General features: G+C 35.8%; 1 protein-coding gene across 1 annotated transcript in view; it reads left to right on the forward strand.

The window, feature by feature from the left end:
• Positions 1–17,870, forward strand: part of ush2a (Usher syndrome 2A (autosomal recessive, mild)) — a 190,570-nt gene that overhangs the window by 60,923 nt on the left and 111,777 nt on the right. Inside the window, exons 26-30 of the mRNA XM_086174562.1 lie at positions 241–416; positions 896–1,043; positions 6,688–6,794; positions 7,241–7,364; positions 14,055–14,185. Of these exons, the coding sequence (XP_086030688.1) occupies positions 241–416; positions 896–1,043; positions 6,688–6,794; positions 7,241–7,364; positions 14,055–14,185 (686 nt within the window). The remainder of the gene's footprint in view (positions 1–240; positions 417–895; positions 1,044–6,687; positions 6,795–7,240; positions 7,365–14,054; positions 14,186–17,870) is intronic.

The following is a 17,870-nucleotide window of genomic DNA, read 5'->3' on the forward strand; positions in this document are numbered from 1 at the left end:
CGGCATCAAATATAAAGCAATCGTCAAATTTTTCAAGTATAAATAAAATATAAAGTATAAATAAATATTTACAGTGGTTCGTGTGATAAATTTGGCAATTGTCGCGAAAAATTTTCTTTAGTAATTTATAAACATTAATATAATCTGACTGTCTTTACCATCTGATTATGTATAAGATTTTATCAGCATTTTTTTTGTCATTAAGTCATTCATTGTTGTCTGTTTGTGTGCTGTGCACAGTCCCAGAGTTCATGGCTCCTCCAAAAGTGTCTGCAGTTTCATCTACCAGTCTCAAAGTGGAATGGAGCTCTGCTGAGGGTCAGGGGGTCATTGCCAGAGGGCTGGTAACTGAATATCGAGTCAACTTGCTCAGTGAACAGACCAACAATCCCTATGCCCCTCCTGTAATAAGTCAAGTTAGTCACACACACACACACACACACACACACTCAGACACACACAAACACCCACACCCACAAAGGATCAGGTTATTGCACATGGTTAGCAGCACAAATATTTGTATAATTAGTCTGTTACCTGTAATGGGAGAAAAGAACCATCAAGCAAGTCTATTTCTTATCGTACAAAAATGTTGAATTTAATTTTTTAATAATGTGAAATAGCTGTCACTGACGTTAATAAGTAAACATAATGAATCCAGTCATTCTCCACGGTTTGTCTCTCGTCACTGCCATGACATTAAATAGTTGTAGTTTCTCATCTAATGAAACTTCATTGAAAATTTCACCGACCCGGTTTAGCAGATCATAGGAATTTCTGAATTAAACTTAAGAGCCCTTATGCTATGATTATAAGATAAATAATGAATTCATTAATTCATTCGCTCATTTGAATTGACTTGACTGAAGTATGTATTCCTTTGCTGTTTTTTCAGGTCTTACATCGATTGGGACCGTTATCTAAACCTGTTTATTTGGCTAAAGGATTGAAGCCTTATTGCGTCTATAATTTTACTGTCACAGTATGCACAAAGAAAGGCTGCATTACGAGTCTACCAACTTCAGGACGGACATTACCAGCAGGTAAAGGGGATCCAGGATATAAAGTTAAGCAATTAAACTTCTATTATTTAGTGCCCCTTAAAGAGAGGACAGATTGAGGAAAAACTTCTGCAATAACCAAAAAGAGCAGGAGGCCGACACACCCTGTGACACATCATTTAGTTCAGCCTTTGTAGCAAAGATATACATTAACCATGATCTTAGCTTTTAAATTTATAAAACCCCTTGAAATTTGGCTGAATTTCAAGTTTTGTCAGGGAACAGACTTTTGCGAGATGCTTAATTGAAGCATTTACTTTGTTGGAGTACAGCATGATTTTTTTTTTTTTTTTTCTGTATTTTATCCTGAAACAAACATCAGAATTGTTTCCCTTGACTGCAAAACATTCAGTTAATTTCACTCAAACGCAGGTAAATATGTCAGATCTTAATATAAAATCTCATTAATACCACATAACAAGAAAAATATTTTAAATTGGGATTCAAACGGTTATTACGTCGACATTTATAAACCTCTTAACCACTTAGGCCCAAATTATTTATGGTGTAACAACAACATCATTATGGTAAAAAGGTTTGAAAAGCGCCAATATATATCTTCAGATATTCAAGTACACCCAGTGTGCAATCAGCCTTAATAGTGATTGTAATGTCCAAACTCAGACATGAATACTCGGTATGTAGGCAATTCCCTGAACACTAGCTGCTGACACATGCAGTCACCGGGCACTTGAGGGGCGACAGCACTGGTTGTGTTAACCAGAGGGGATATTCATGGTGTGCGGCAGTAAAAACAATTTACTGTTAATTACAAGGAGAAAAATGTGGTGAAGCACACACTTCCTGCTGGCCATAACAGACACACACACACACACACACACAGTCACAGAAAAACAGACCTTCTTTCTCTGCCTCTTTTTTCCCCCTTGCTCTCTCCCACTCTGTTTCTTTCTCTCTCTCTCTCTCTCTCTCTCCATCCCTGTCCCTCGCCCTCCCCCTCTCCTTAGATTTATAACCATTATGTTAGTAGGATGAATTAGCGACGTTTAATAACTCTGACATAAATCTCTGGGACTGAGATGAGCACTAATTGATCAGTGCTTAAACACACAAACACACGTACTGTCTCTCACACAAACAGACACAACATAGCATGCACAGGATGCATACACTTTTTTAATTGTTATTCATTGTTATTTGTGTATATCTATTGCTTTTTCACTTTTTCACTCAATCTATTTGTTACAAAACAGAATGTGACAAGAAGAGAACATGAATTATTCTACAACACATATTGCACGTTTGCTCACTTGACCCTCCAACACAGTTTTCCATCTGCTCACTCACTGACTTTACTCTTAACGCTCATTTTATGGGTTTTCTGTTTTGTTTTGTTTATGCTTTTAGGTGAATCTACAATAGGTGCTTGAAAGGAGAACAAAAATCCTTTCATGTTTAAAAACTGGCTCGGGGATTTCAGCTTTTAAACATGATCCTAACAGATACATCTGTTGACAGTGCAAATATTTTTTTATACTATTCTCAAAAAGTCCTTCCTTGTGTTTATTGTGATGAATGATCCTTGGGATTGTAATCAGTGGACTTTTTAAATGTATTTTTAATGGCTACATCTGTTGACACACCGACAATGTTTATTTCAAGTGATTCCAAAGACTTCTCTCGACTGTAATACAGTACAAAACAATATGGCTTATTGTACCCAGTTGACTTTTTGAATGTATTTTTAACAGCCACATCTGTTGCCACCGTTTTGTTTCATCTAACACCAAAGATGTCCCTTGTTCCAACTATAGGAAATGATAATGGCATATGCTGTTTGGATTTTTTTTATTATTAATCTCTAAACAATTTGCATATTGTGTACTACACAATTGGGTATGAAGGTTCTTCACAACTCATCGCGTCTTGTCAGTTTCGACAATCATCTTGAGAATTCGTGATAAATACTTAATGATAATTTGTAAATACTTAGATGTGTCATTGTATGCATAGTGTTCCTCTTAAGTTATAATTGTTCACCTTTATCCCCAATTAAAAAAGCTGTTAGAACAAATGAAGGGCTATAAGTTCTTAAAAATAAACAAGCTACCTTTTCTGCATCTAATGTTTATAGGAGATTGGGTATTTGTACAAAATTATACTTTCCGTCAACATTTAATGTGCCTCCAGCCAAAAAATTAAAAGAAAATGTTTACAATTCTATTTTCTCCTTTTTATCAGAAATTTGTCAATCGTGCATATAGTTGGTTGATAAACCCAGCGTGAGAACATTCATAAATTTTATAATGTGTTACTAATATTGGGAACAATACATTCTTATCTGACAATGTTGGCAATGCGACTTGTACAAAAATCTGACAGCAGGAATATTACTCCAGGAAGACAAAACATTGCTATCAATTAGTACACTTTTTAATTATATTTATCATTAAAGTGTGACCAATTAGAAATTATTGTCAATTTTGATGTGTAATTTATAATAGGTATTTACCAAAAGATCCAAAATGTATTTTTTTTTATCATTTTTTGCAACACATTGTTACAGTTTTTACACAAACAATAATATTTCAAAATTTTGAATTTGATAAAAGAATCATGCATGCATTTGTACGATTTGATTTTTGATCGTGTTTTACATGAATGAAATGGAAGAATAATGCTTAGAAAATCCGCAAACCACTTAAACTGGTACGCCTGGTCGGCTCAAGGTGTACTCATTTAATACCAACACTCTGATACATTTACCGACCATAAGACTGAGCCATTAGAGCCCGCTACCATCTGTTGTAAGTGAGCAGGCAGCATCTGTGAAACCACTGGAGTTATACCAAAGCACATGAACAAACATTAACGTGCACACAGAAACGGAGACAAACTCTGCCCATATGTGTTGACGCATTTGCAATTGTTTTAATGTGTGTGTCTTCCAACAAAGTTATCGATCACAACGTAAAGTGAGTGGCTAATCAAGGGCTGATGGTGATGTTTTATGTATCCTACATCCATAAAGGCTTGTTCTACAAGACAGACACACACAGGGACTTACACACATACACAGTCCCACTGTAACACCACTCAACAGAACAGGAACTTTATTGATTTGCGCATAATTGGCCTGAGGCCCTTCTTGAGGAGAGAAATATGCATGGCAAGGGATTGCCATGTCAATAAGCGTGCTTGTGTGTGCTGTAACTGTACACTAAGAGCCTTTTAAGACATGTCAGTCACTGTAAAAAATAGAAAACACAACCATGCACAATTGCTCCTGGGAGTACACCCATAATTTAGCTGCTTCGTTACAATGTCGGAAGCTAAGATTAACCTTTTGGTGGACTGTTAACCTTGTGTGTGCAAGTGTGTGTTGCAAAGGTGAGTTCCCTGCTTTAAACTCAATGTGTCATGGTGTTAAAAACTGTGATGTAACAACATGAAGAGCACAGCCCTAAAGAAACTCAGTGGCTTACCTAATCAGTAGACCATAAAATTTTCTGATTTTTACTTCTAATGGATGATTATTTTCTTCTTCTTATCTTCATGTAATTGAATTAATTCAACTTGTCTTTTGACTAATATAGAAATGTGCAGTGTTTTTAAATGTGAAACGGGAAATGTACTCGGGTGGATGTTTTTGTCCTGAATGCCCTTCTGAGAAAGATTAATATGAGACTATAACACATACTTTGGAGGCCAAACAAAAAAAAATGCAATCTTTAATTAATTACCTATATTTTTTATGCACTGCTCTTTCAACTTCCGAGGATATATGTGTCTGACTAATATTCTGAATGACAGGTTAAATAATCTATCCTTAATAAAGCTTAATAAAAGTATTAAGCCCCACCAACAAGATTTAAAAAATCGGATGTTCTGAAGAGTGGTGAATAGGAACCATCTTGCCAATGCCAACGGCTTTAAATGTCATCAAACATGTCATTTGTATTATCCTGGAGCTGTCTTAACTCAGCTAACTATAAAATATTATATGATTTAAGTAACATGCCAGAAAACATATCGCCAAACCAGCAAGTGCTAATTTACTGTTCTTGATTTCCCCCTGAACTGACACGGTCAGCTTTTTAATTGTAATGAGGAAACCTGTGGTTGTATTCGGAATGTTAAACTGGGGATTTTTACTGAGTTGTTACAATTCCGAAATAGAAGGCTATAATTAACTCTAAAAAAGTATTGTAGTAATTTGAAAAAAGAAAAATCATGTTTCATTGTAGTTCCCAACTAGTCCACAATGCACACATTTTTTTTTTTTGCATTTCCCTTCTTTTTTTGTTTGTTCACCTCTACTCAGCCCAAATGGTTTACTGTTTGTTAAATTTGTCAATGTCCCTTCCATGGCAAGTTGTTTTGTGACAGTCAAATGCCACAGTTCTTTCTGATTCACAGCCATGCACAGTTATCGATGCTAAATCTTCAAGGACCAGGTGCATTTCAAACTTCCCCAACCATGTATTCTTACTAGAAAAATGTAAGTCACATAGAGTTTGACAGGACTAAAGATAATAACTTTTCACGTTAACATACTTTTCAGTCTCTACAAGTCCAGTTCACATGTGTGGGTGTATGTGTATATGAATGAGTGAGTTAATGATGCAGACAGTGTTCTAAATGTCACCATAGCTCAATTTCAATAGACTGGTAAGCCATCGATTAGCAGTAATTTATGGTTTGATGTGCCAAAATGAGCAGCTCAGGACACGCTGTCCACTTTGCTTTTAAGAGCTCTATTAGATCCTACCCTTAAGACGGCTGTATCTGTGTGTTTCACCGACAGCTAAATTAATCCTGCTACACATCTTTTAGACACACACACACAGAAACTATAGAATTAAAAAGATACCTAATGAACACACATCTTCTCAATCTGAACCCCAATCAGTGATAAGTTATTATTCTGTCCCCAATTTAAAATATATGTCTTCTCACCTCATCAGTCAGTCACCGGTAGATTTATTTATAAAATATAATCAAACTATGGCCAGCTTAACCTAACAGTGTGCTTCAAAGAGACATTTAATTCAGGTTTGAAAGTGAAAGATGTAAATGAAATTGTCCTACCGTTAAATGAAAATGTGACATTTGGCCAGGCAACAAATACAATGGTCTCAGAAAAATAATGGAGAGATGTACTTAAGATAATCAAACATAACTTGAAAATTGTAAGTCAGGTTAAAATCGAATGTAAATAACTGCTTATGCTACAACTTTGGCCTTATTTAATATAAAGTGCTTATTTTAATAAAGTAACATATGATTTTGCTTTCATATCTACATCAATTGTTAGCTGCAGCCTGTAAACACAGCTTCCTTGTTATTAAGTTATGACAAAACGTGAATGGAAGGTCTCTAGTACATCACTCCATCTTTATTTTAATTCTCAATTAATATGTTTATTGCCTCCTATTGCATTGGTAATTGCATATAGGCTCAAGATAATAACTTTTTTTATTGGCACAGACATTCTAGTGTTAAACTACACCTCCAAGCTCTTTTGAAAAATGTCTCCAGCACAGTACTCTTCATGCCGTAAGTCAGACATTTAAAAAGCACTGAGGAAAAGGTGACAACTTTATGTTATAATAATAATAACAATAATAATAATAATAATAATAATAATTAACTCTCCTCTCAGCCCCTACAGGACTGTTCCCGCCACGACTGCACCCTGTGAATGAAACCACTATTCAGATAGAGTGGGATCCCCCTGCCCATCTAAATGGGCCACACCCTGTATACCAGGTACTGAATGTAACAGATTTGGCTTTCTTTATTGTATGTACATTTGTTTTAAAATCCAAATATATTCTAATCCACGTTTTCAATGTTTCAATGAGATAAAATATATATATTTATATTGTGACTGTTTTTGCATGGGTTGGATTTTTTTAGACTCATCTTGTTGTCCTTATATTGATCTTTTTCCCCACAAACTTTTGTGGGAATCTAAATGTATTTGGCACAAACACCAACTTTTATCCACTGAATAGAATAGAACAGAATAGAATGAAGCTAGCTGCAAAATATCATACCTATTGTGACCTTACTAACAAATTTTTTTTGGGTCTGAACACCACATATTCACATGCGGTTTATGGAAACAAGTGTTTGTCAAAAAACTTTTCTGTCAATTGATGGCAAACGCATACAGTTAATATACAGTGTTATAATCTATATTTATTTTCCAGGTGGAGAGGACTGATGTTTCTCTTTCCGATGCAAAAGGTACTTTTATCAGAGGAACCAGATTCTCAGGCAACAGTTTCTACCAGTTTCCAAACAACACCTTGCCTGTCAACAGTGACTTCACAGGTAAGAAGGGTAGATGCATGTACACTAAGTTGTATAACATATAATGCAGCGCATTTTGCTCAACAATGGTTAGAGTTGAGTTTTACATCAATCTTTAAACTGCTCAGTCTCAATCTTCTCATGACATTTCCTTACAATGACTTCTCCAGTCTTCTTAAAGGACAATTATCTTTCTGTTTACCAGCATCATTAGAGGGTTGAGCTGCACAGCCAAACATGTTCTGCTTCATCTGAGAACATCAGCCACTCTGACGCTCATAATTAATGACTGCTGATACTAATCAGTGGGATTTTAGCAGGAAAAGCTCTTTGATGCCACTCGAAATTACTTCACTGTCCTGCATAAACCTTGCATCACAAAGTCTATTGGTGCACATAGTGTAAAAATGTTCAAGCAATAAACTTTTAAACTGTATTGTTAAATATATCAAAAGAATTGTGGGCAGACCATCTTTTTGATGACCAAAAAATTTTAAGCAGATACGACTGATATTGTCCTTACAAGCGCTCTAAAACACTCAAATATTGCTCAGAGTACAAGATTGATGAGCTTCCTGTGCATTTTCAACAGACAAAACAACAAAAGAATACTGCAGTGATGGACCAGTGGTGTATTACTCATTTTGTGGGTAAAGTGGGGTTGTAAAAGCATAAATATTATCTTCCTGTCTGTACAATGACGTCTCTGAAAATCTTTAAATTACTCTCAGTTGAATGTATTAGATAGTGACTGTTTTCTCCCCGGGCAGCTCGCAACAAACAATGAAGGAAAGTTGTGTGGAGTTTTGATGAGAAACCCCATTCTTTCATAACATCCTCTGTAAAATGTTGCTTTACATGATTTGGATGGTTGCGAGTAGGTCAGCGGTAATTCTCTCTGTTAATTAAAATTGGGCACAATGCCACTTTGTCCCTCCAGAGGTCATAACAAATGATGTGTTAGGTCTGAGGCTAATCTCACCCACCCAAATGAAGAAAACATTACCCACTATATGTCTTTCGGTCACCACAAAAAGCTTATGATCGCAGGTGATCTCAGCTCTTCCTTCTGCACGGCGCCTAAATTCTGTTGCTTTCCAACAATCCCCCTATCCACACAAAACTGCAGCTTATCGTTATCCTCTTGTATGAATGTGTTATACATATGGCTATTTTTATAGTCTTACAAACAATGGTAATGGAATAGATTATTTGTTACTATGTGAGTCTTTTTAATCTCTAAGTTGGGAGTGATGAGTTATTCTCCTATTTGGATTTTACAATCCCTTTAATGCAGAACATTTAGGCAAATTAGTTTTTAGATTTGCTTCATAATACTATTTTGTTATGTCTGATGAAGACTAAATGTTGTTTTGATTCGAAGCAAGTTAAAATCTTTGATTTCATCCATTCACCTTCATCACAAAGGAAAATAGATCCCTTTACTTACTGGCCGCAAGTAGATGATGAATTTTCCTATTGATGGTTGCCTCTCATATCCTTTAGTCTCCTTTTTCATAAAACGTAATGGAACAGACAATCACTTTCAGACCGGATCCATTCTGGACCATCAATGTGTCGGCAGTCCTCAAACCACCGCCCTTTTACAACCATCAATACTAATAGCATCATCTACAGACAATTATTCCCATCGAAGTGCACGGAACAGCGAACAAATCAAAGCCAAATTGGATTATGAATGTAATGCAGTGTAATGCCCCCTCGAGAGTCAATTGATCACTGAGGAGAGAGTCGTCAATCGTTGATGTCTTGTGGAAACCCAGTAACTGTGGCAATGACAACTGTGAAATTTAATATTCAGTCATTGTATAGTTTTCTTGTATAGTTTCATAACCTAGGGCCTTAGCATTGATGCTTCATCCTTATGGACTTTCTGTAGGAAACAACAGGTCATATTTTCCTCTCCTACAACATACAGCAGTCTCAGAATATTAATTGTTTTATTTGGTTTATATAAATTTTTCATTACCACAGGCTTTCTCATTCATAAACATTTGAATTAAGGGCACATATGTGAGCCGGGTCAATACACTGTGTATTAAATCTTAGTTAAGCTCAAGATTGGTTACCGTATAAAATCACATGTACCCTTTTACCTTTTAATTTAATGGGTAGAAAATTATTTTTGTCCAAATAGGTTGTTTTTCATGTACTATTATTGTTATAGGAGTGCATATTTCCATAAATGTTAAAACGGCCGAGTTGTGATTAACGATGCTTCTTAACCCTGAATGAATTTAGGGTACTTGAGCTCAGCACTTTCCAGACTGAATGTTACTTTAGATAAAACAGAATTATAACCATATGCAGTCAGTGCAGTGATATGAATACCCAGTAAGTGCTTGTTTCCATAAATGCATGTTACTCCATTCGTCTTTGCTACTTGGAGTCCTACAGTAGGACTTCCTTTTCTCCTTGTTTATCTTTGAAGTAATCTGTGCATCTTGGTTCGAACAGGAATACATTACATTGCTCACCTTCTTTGTAAAAGAATGTATTTATATTAATAATAGCTCATACAGATATAATGCGCCCTCTCCTCATTTGTATTGCCCCAATATTTGAGTCAGAAATGGGGTGATTATAATTAGGTCGATGTCCTGCACTTTCACTAATCCAGATGTATTTCTCGTACCCAAGGTAAATGAAGAGAGATTAAACATCATATACGTAAGTTTGGAAAAAGAACAAAAAGAAAAAAAAAGGATGAATGCCGAGTCCAATAGACTTGGTTCGTTTCCAGTTACAGTACAATGCTGCGGCTCCACCGACGCGACTGAGCAGGAAAGAGGGAAATGTTAAATGATACAAATTATTTTTCCTTAATTAATATGATTGATTGCCAGACGTTGACGTTGAAAAGAGAGGGGGAGAAATGTGTGAAGGGAAAGTTTGCACAGACATCATTAGTTTTTCCCCATTTAAAGATTAATCAGAAGAGGCTGGGCTCTTTAATTCTGTCATTTGTATATTTAATGGGCTGCTGCAGAATCTATGGGTGTAATTAGCTAGCTGCCGCGCTCTCATTAATACGCCAGGCTCTGATTAATGCCAGCAGAGAGCTAACATGACTGGAGTTATTCAGGTTATGTTGTGTAGATGATTGCACACAACCTCCTCTGTTTACTGAGACGGAGAGAGGAGAAACAATACAATAACACATGAAGCAATAGTACCTAATAAATAAAACTCCATTTCCAACCATAAAATGGTGAACTATTGCTATATATCCATTGTTATTGAATTTAACAGCCGTTTGTCCTGGCGCAGATAATGGAGAAAGCGTTAAAAATTTGTGAACAGTAAACTCAAAGAGTCATGAATAGTTTTAATTAACCAAATACTCAAATTAAACAGTGTAATTATCACCCTCAACGTCTCTGTGGTTGATGGTGTGGGTAAAATTAGTTTTATGTACTTGTAGATCATAATGTCTCTTCTTTACAAGGCATTAATTAATATATCGTGTATAGAGAACTTCTCTTCACAGCAGCACAGTAAAATAATCCAGCAGAATTTATTGACTGCTGCTGTTATTTAGAAGCAACAGTTTGCTTATTTGATTCTCTATGGAAATAATGTAGCATAACATCATTCCATATATTTTTTTAGAAAATTGTAATTTTTTTTTTAATTGTATAATAATTGTAATATAATGGTTAATAGTTACACTGCTCATTTTCAGAAGTAATAGTGTAATAGTAATAGTGGAATGAAGGTCCGGGCTAACCATCATAAGGCTTTTCTGTCAATGGGCATTGAGTTGCAATGACTAAATACCTGTTGGCAATTTCTTTTGATAATAACTTTTTATTGTGTCAGCTATACCTGATGGTGGATTTAGATTTGTTCCCCCTTTCGGGCAAAAGATATTTCCCATATTGTAAAGGATTCAGTTCTGGGATGAAGACCAGCTTTAACTTTAATGGCTATTCAGGATTAAGTAACAATTTGTGTCAGGGCAATTGTCAAATAATGAAAATATGAAACTTTGTATTAGATTCCTAACTCTATCAGTCAACAAACACTGTTGACGTTGTGGTTAATTATTAGTTCAAGTATTAATTCATTTTTCTGGCGATACAAAGGGATAATTTTGACTGTTTAGGGATTTGTTTTAAAACATTAACTTTAAAGGTTACCCTTAAATTTAAAACCTTGTGATTCATTCCTGTTAGCTGCGCTCTTGTGCTCCGCTCCAGTGATGGATGCGGCACAGTCAGCTAAATCATTAAAACCAGATGTTGGTACAACATCCTGTGTTGTCCAGCTTGATTGACTCTTTGTCCAGTGAGCGTTCAGCAATCAGGCAAACAATTTGTGATGCACTGGGATGTAACAAAATTTTAAAGATGCAGAAATGGAAAATATCTTTTGTTTATAATATATTTCCCCTCCTGAGTCCATACATCTGCCTGCAATGCTGACTCCCAGTCTTTATTTAGGTACATCTTTGACCTCTACCATAGGAAACAAGGCTGGGTGATTAAATTGAGCTTCCCTAAAGTCTGACTGGTAACTATGTGACCAATGAAAAGCCTTAATGTATTGAAGTACTGGATTTTAGAAAACATCTCTGCTTAGTGGAATATATTTAAGATGATGGGTATCGTTTTGTCTTTCTGACCATTGGCGACAGCTCAACTGCTATGTATAAAAACTATTGTGCTGATGAAGCATTCCAATTCTGTTTTGCAAGGTCAAGTCCAATGAGTGTGTTTGTTGGTCCCACGGGCATGTCATCTGTCCACAAAACTGTTTGTGACTGTGTTTATATACATGATAGATTATGCATGTTCTATATGAAGCGTAGCATAATGCTAACTCAGTTTTGCCATGAATAACTCTACGCCAGAGTTTAAAAAAGTACCAAAGATTGAAGGCAGAGGTGAGAGAGAAAGAGGTAAATTGAGAATCTTGGATGCAAAATGTAGAAATACGAAGGTGGAGACCGGGAGATAAAAAGGTCAAGAAAAAAGAAGAAGGTTAAAAGCAGAGGGAAGAAAAGGGAAGGCATAAAGAGATCAGGAGAGTGTGACAGAGAGAAGGTTAAAGGGGGGGTAATGTAATGTCAGGTATCTGTCATGACTTCACTCTTCTCTGTGGTGACAAGGTCACCAATGTAAATGACACATGTCTGCTTGATGTACAGAATGCATTTCCACTGTTATAAACATTGTTGTCCCGACTCAAATGCACCATATGTACACTTGTGGACTTTATAAATCATTAAGTGTTTTGTCAATGTTGTCTTTTTTTGTTGGGTTTTCATCCCAGTGAAAGAAACATTCTAAAAAAAAACACACACATTTCCACATTTTTATTTTTTTTAAAGAATTTCCATTCTGAGTCAAAAGTTTGCCATCAATTTATTTTTGGTTGAAAAAAGAAATGGCATTTATGATTCTTATTTATCCTAATAATACACATTGTAACCTGACATGATTGTCAAAAGCCCAATACTATCAGTAATTTGCAATTATGATTTTGCTTTTCAAATAATCCCAATATTTGCATCTTGTAATGGAAAATCTGTATTCATCTAAAGCTGGAAGTCTGACATCCTTCCATGTTGAGAGTTCACCGTTAATTATTCTTCATAACACTTCATGAACCCCGGACTGGCTCCATTCAACTTCTTGAGATCTTCCCACACTTCTGCTCTGAGGAGACGTGCCAGTTTGAAGAAATCCACACAAATTCCCAGACACACACATAAAACTGTAGAACTGCATTCAGTGTCTTACTATGTGGATCTAGTAGTGGATTAAGATCCAATCTCTGATCCACGGTAACATGACAGCACCGCATGCTGAAGGATTTCTTTGTGTGTGTGTGTGTGTGTGTGTGTGTGTGTGGTGTGTGTGTGTGTCGGTATTCCTTACAATGTGGGGACTTAAATCTGTATACAGTTGTCTTTTGTGAGCAAAAAGAAAGTCTCTGTAGTGTCACTCAATTTGAATATTAGAATGAAGAGTATTTTCAAGCAGTGTTATTTCGGTGGTGCAAGTTTACCTTTACATTGGTGAAACCTTGTTTCATTATTTTTGCTCAAGTCGTGCTGAAATGTTTTACTTATTTTCTTTAAGAGGATCTTAATAGGCCCATAAATTACTACATACCTTTACCATGAAATGGAGATTGTGATTTGACAGAGAAAACCCAATGATTACAAGTAAGAGCAGAAAAAACTGTGGAATTTAGTCCTTCTTTTCTGGCAGGTCCTTTGTGGATCATTTAATCAACTGTATTAGAAGTAAGATTATCCAAGACAGTTGATTTCAGGGAAAGGAAGTTAGCTTTCGAACCTTGGAATTGCTGATATATTCCAAATGATGGAGAGTTAGTGGCAGTGATATGTATGGTAAATATCACTGACTACCTGTGTGCCTCATGTACTTGCATACGAGAGACAAATATTTCACCTAATTGTATTCTTTAGATCCTTTAAAACTAATTTAGATATTAATTATGTTGAAATTATAGCTTCATGTATTGACCAACTGAAATCAGTTTCTCAGGAGACATTACCGGTTAGCCATTTACTTAACAATAAATTACTCTTATTTATTAATAATCTTATCTTACTCAATTATCTTTCGGTCATTCTGTGTTGTCACACATGAAAAAAAAACATTATTGGTCTTTAAGTTATTTATTTGGTGTTGTTTTTTTTATTTTTTTTATCAGGCATTGAGTTGAGTTTCAAGACCCGGTCTCCAGATGGTCTCCTGGTCTGCGCCCTCTCTCCGGGAAATCAGGAAGAGTTTATTGCGATTCAAATACAAGATGGACGCCCTTATTTTTTGTTTGACCCGCAGGTATGTAAAATTGTATATTCTTTGGAGTGAAGGATTGCTGTAAATCATCATGAAAAGAGGGGTTTTGATTCATCTCAAAATCACTTGGAAGAAAATGCTGAAAAAACTGACTTGAATTTGCCAAGGAAATTTTTCATAAATTTCTGCTGAAAATCACAGTATTGAGATAATTTTTGGGGGGTGAAAACTAATAAATAAATGAAATGGAATAGAAGATAGTCTTAACTGACAAGTCTCAATTAAGACATGAAAACCATAGAATTCCCATGTGATTTTTATTTCTAAAGCATATAGTTTATGGTTCTTAAGGTTATCCTCTGTTAAATGAGGTTCCACTGGGGTCCATTCTTGGGACGGTCCTCTTCTCCACAAGTGTGTCTCTCCTGAGCTTTAGTCATTTTAGCTGCATTTCTTACCATCAGCACTTGTAATTTACCCATTTCTAGGATTCTTCAAACCTTCAAAACCGATTAGATTTTACCATCTATCCTCATATCAAATTAAACTTAAGTTTCCCTTTCCCTCATTTTCCCTTATTATGTCTTACAAATCACTTACCAGCTTACCTTAATTTTGCAACAACTAACCATCTAAACCATCAGGTCAACTCATTTGGTTGTCACTTTTGAAACAGCGTCACTTGAATCTTTTATTAACTTTTTTAAAATGATTTTGGTATTATGAGTTTAAAATGATTTCATTTGATTCTAAATTATTTTATGTTTTCATGGAGATACAACACATTTGGTATTGATAAACAAAAAGGGTTGGTATTTGTTCTCAAATATAATTTTAAAAGCTGTCAAAAGTGTAGTTCCTGTAAGGTTTTTTTTGGGTTACATTCTGGTGATCCACCTCTGTCTCTCACTCTTTCTCTCTGTCTCTCTCTTTCTCCCATTCCTTATCTCACTCGCTGCCATCTAATAAATTTGATCTGTAGCCCCTCATTGGTTTCTGTCAGGGAGACAGGGAGAGGGGAAGAAAAAAGAAGAAGAAAAAAAAACTTTGAAAGTATGTCAACGTTTGAATTGGACTGCAATTAACTCATTCCCTGCAGTCACCACGCGTGAATACCAATTGCAAGCTAATTAAGCTTTGCACCCATGCACATGCGTACACATACACACATACAAAACCCCTCTTCCCTTATCCATCCTTACAAACACATGTAGAGGGGTTAAAGAGTCAACTGCTTCGATGATGAAAGTGATGATGGGAGATGATTGCACATACTTCCGTGAGGTCGCCAACTAATTACACACTCAAACAGAAAGCCACACACGCAGACACACTTGCCTATCCCTCCTCATCAGTATCTCTATCACATAACTGCTATCAAATTGTTTGCATCAAAATGCAAGCATGGAGTTTATATCTGCGAATTGATGTTTGGCAACTTAAAAAATCTTATTGCCATGTCTGCCTGGTAAGGCATGTGTTTGTGGTTATGCATGATGCCATATGTATGATGGAGTGTGTGTGTGTGTGTGTGTGTCTTCTCCAACTGAGTTGATTCTTTTGTTTAGGCTAGTTTGGGATAATTAATCGTGGGAGTCGTGTCACGGCTTATTAGTGTTCCCCTAGATACATATAGCTGGGCCCATTACTTCCCCCTATTAGCCTGTTGCGCTAGCCTAATGGGATTACCAGTGCAGGGGGGGTAATTTAGCATGACACAGGAAAGTGATATGCTCATAAATATGTGCCCATGTATGCTGCCATGCATTCATATATAGAGGCACATACACATAAAAACACGAGTTATCAAAAACCATCCAGCTCACATGAAGAAACAAAACTTCAGGACTTGACTCACTGACACAAACGTATATAAAAAGAAACATCGCATGCAGTTCACTTTCTAATTACTTATACTCAGAAAGACAATTTCTCTTATTCCTCTCTGGCTGATTGAAAGTATAGTCTCTCCAGTCACTTGGTGTCGGGTTGATGGATGGTAAATGCAGCAGGTTTAGAATGCAACTTTGTTTAATCCATCTTGAGAGTAGTTGTACTTTTGGTTTATTGAAGCTGATATTTTTGCTTGTAAACGCAGCAAGTAATTTCAGTGTTTTCATTTGGTTTTTTTGAGGTGAGGTTTAACTTTCCAAAAAGTTTCTTTGGCTTGTGCTGTGATCACGGCCTGGTCTTTCGCTTCCGCACTTATGACATATGATCTAAGGACTGGATACAACTTTGATTAGGAAGACCTTCATTCAGGTAGACTTATATAGACATAAAAGTGTTGACTTCTTTTTGCACTTCTCTGAAATACATGTAATATTTCAGCCATTCATGATAAAACCGATCAAAGATGCCAAACATAGTAAAATCCAAAGTATGACAAAAAAATCCATTAACAAGGGCATTTCTAACTAAACATCTTTTATTGATATTGATCTTTAATCATCATTTCCCACACCATGAAATTGCTATCTATATACATACAGAAAATCTTTTGTTTTTTTTCTTAATATTTAGGTTGACAGTCTATGAAGCAAACAAAATACAACAGCTACAGTGATAAAAAGTACACCTTTACTGTCTTGAATAAATGTTATTGCTCCCTCAAATTTAACTTCAAATGTCTGCAAACCACGTAACATTTTGGGTTTTGTCCATTGACACTTGGCCAAGGTTAATCACCTCTGTAATGGGAAAGATCTTTCATTCTGGAAAACAAGCTTTTTGGGAATTCTGAGTTGGCAACCAATGTATGTTGAGGCAAATCTTTTATTCTTTTTTTTCTTTTTTTTTAATTTTTATTATTATTCTCGAGCTGTATAATTTCTTGAACGCATCGAAAATAGTTTGTGCCATGAGTTGCATAAAATACAAACATGAAGGCATTCAAATAATCACAATCCCAAGACAGAAAATTCCCCATTTACAAAGTATACAGAGCTGGCTGCTGTATAAAGAAATCTGCCCAGTCTGTGTTTTTTTTTATTTTCAAAAATTTAAATAAAGAGGATGGTTTCACTGTGAAAGTGCTGAAAAGATACGCAGCCCAATCTTTTTTTTTTATATTTTAAGGCTTTTGAAAAAGGACGCAGAAAGTACTGCATTTGTGTAGTTTAAGGCTGCAAATTAAACAAATTAAAACACTTATTGAACTGATTATTCACCACACCACTGAATTCCGTTCCATTGGGCAGGCATCAAATTGTCGCGCATGTCGCACAACCAGATATGTGACAGAAATAACAAGAATTAACATAATTTACAAAATTGCATAATCAAGTACCACATTTTGTACCAGCAAAATAGCTCATTTAGAGCATGAAAATGAGAGACAGAACTCAACATGTCCTAAACCCACCAGGTTTAGGACAATAATTCCAATTTATAGGAAACTTGCACTCTAGAGGAAGGTGACAGGTGGAGAGACAGCCCTGCAAAGGGTAATTGTTCAGCTTTAATAGTTAAGAAGTGTTAAATTAATTAATTAACTTGCTCTTACAATAATTCAGAACCCTAATTCAGCTAAAATAAACTGGTTGCAAATAGCTCTTCAAAAACAACAAGCTCAACCAAAAACAAGCTGTGGAAAGAAACAGTTTCTTTCCATTTCTGAAAACACTCACCATTGCATTAAATATCTTGCTCAAGGGCAACTTTGTTACTGTGTTGACTGGAGTTGATTTCCATTGGCAAGGCTTTTTCTTCATTGGGCTTGTGTGTA

The sequence above is a fragment of the Fistularia commersonii genome, chromosome 27, assembly GCF_037954325.1.
Source record: "Fistularia commersonii isolate RoL2024-O1a breed Wild chromosome 27, RoL_Fcom_v1.0, whole genome shotgun sequence".
Classification (NCBI taxonomy): Eukaryota; Metazoa; Chordata; class Actinopteri; order Syngnathiformes; family Fistulariidae; genus Fistularia; species Fistularia commersonii.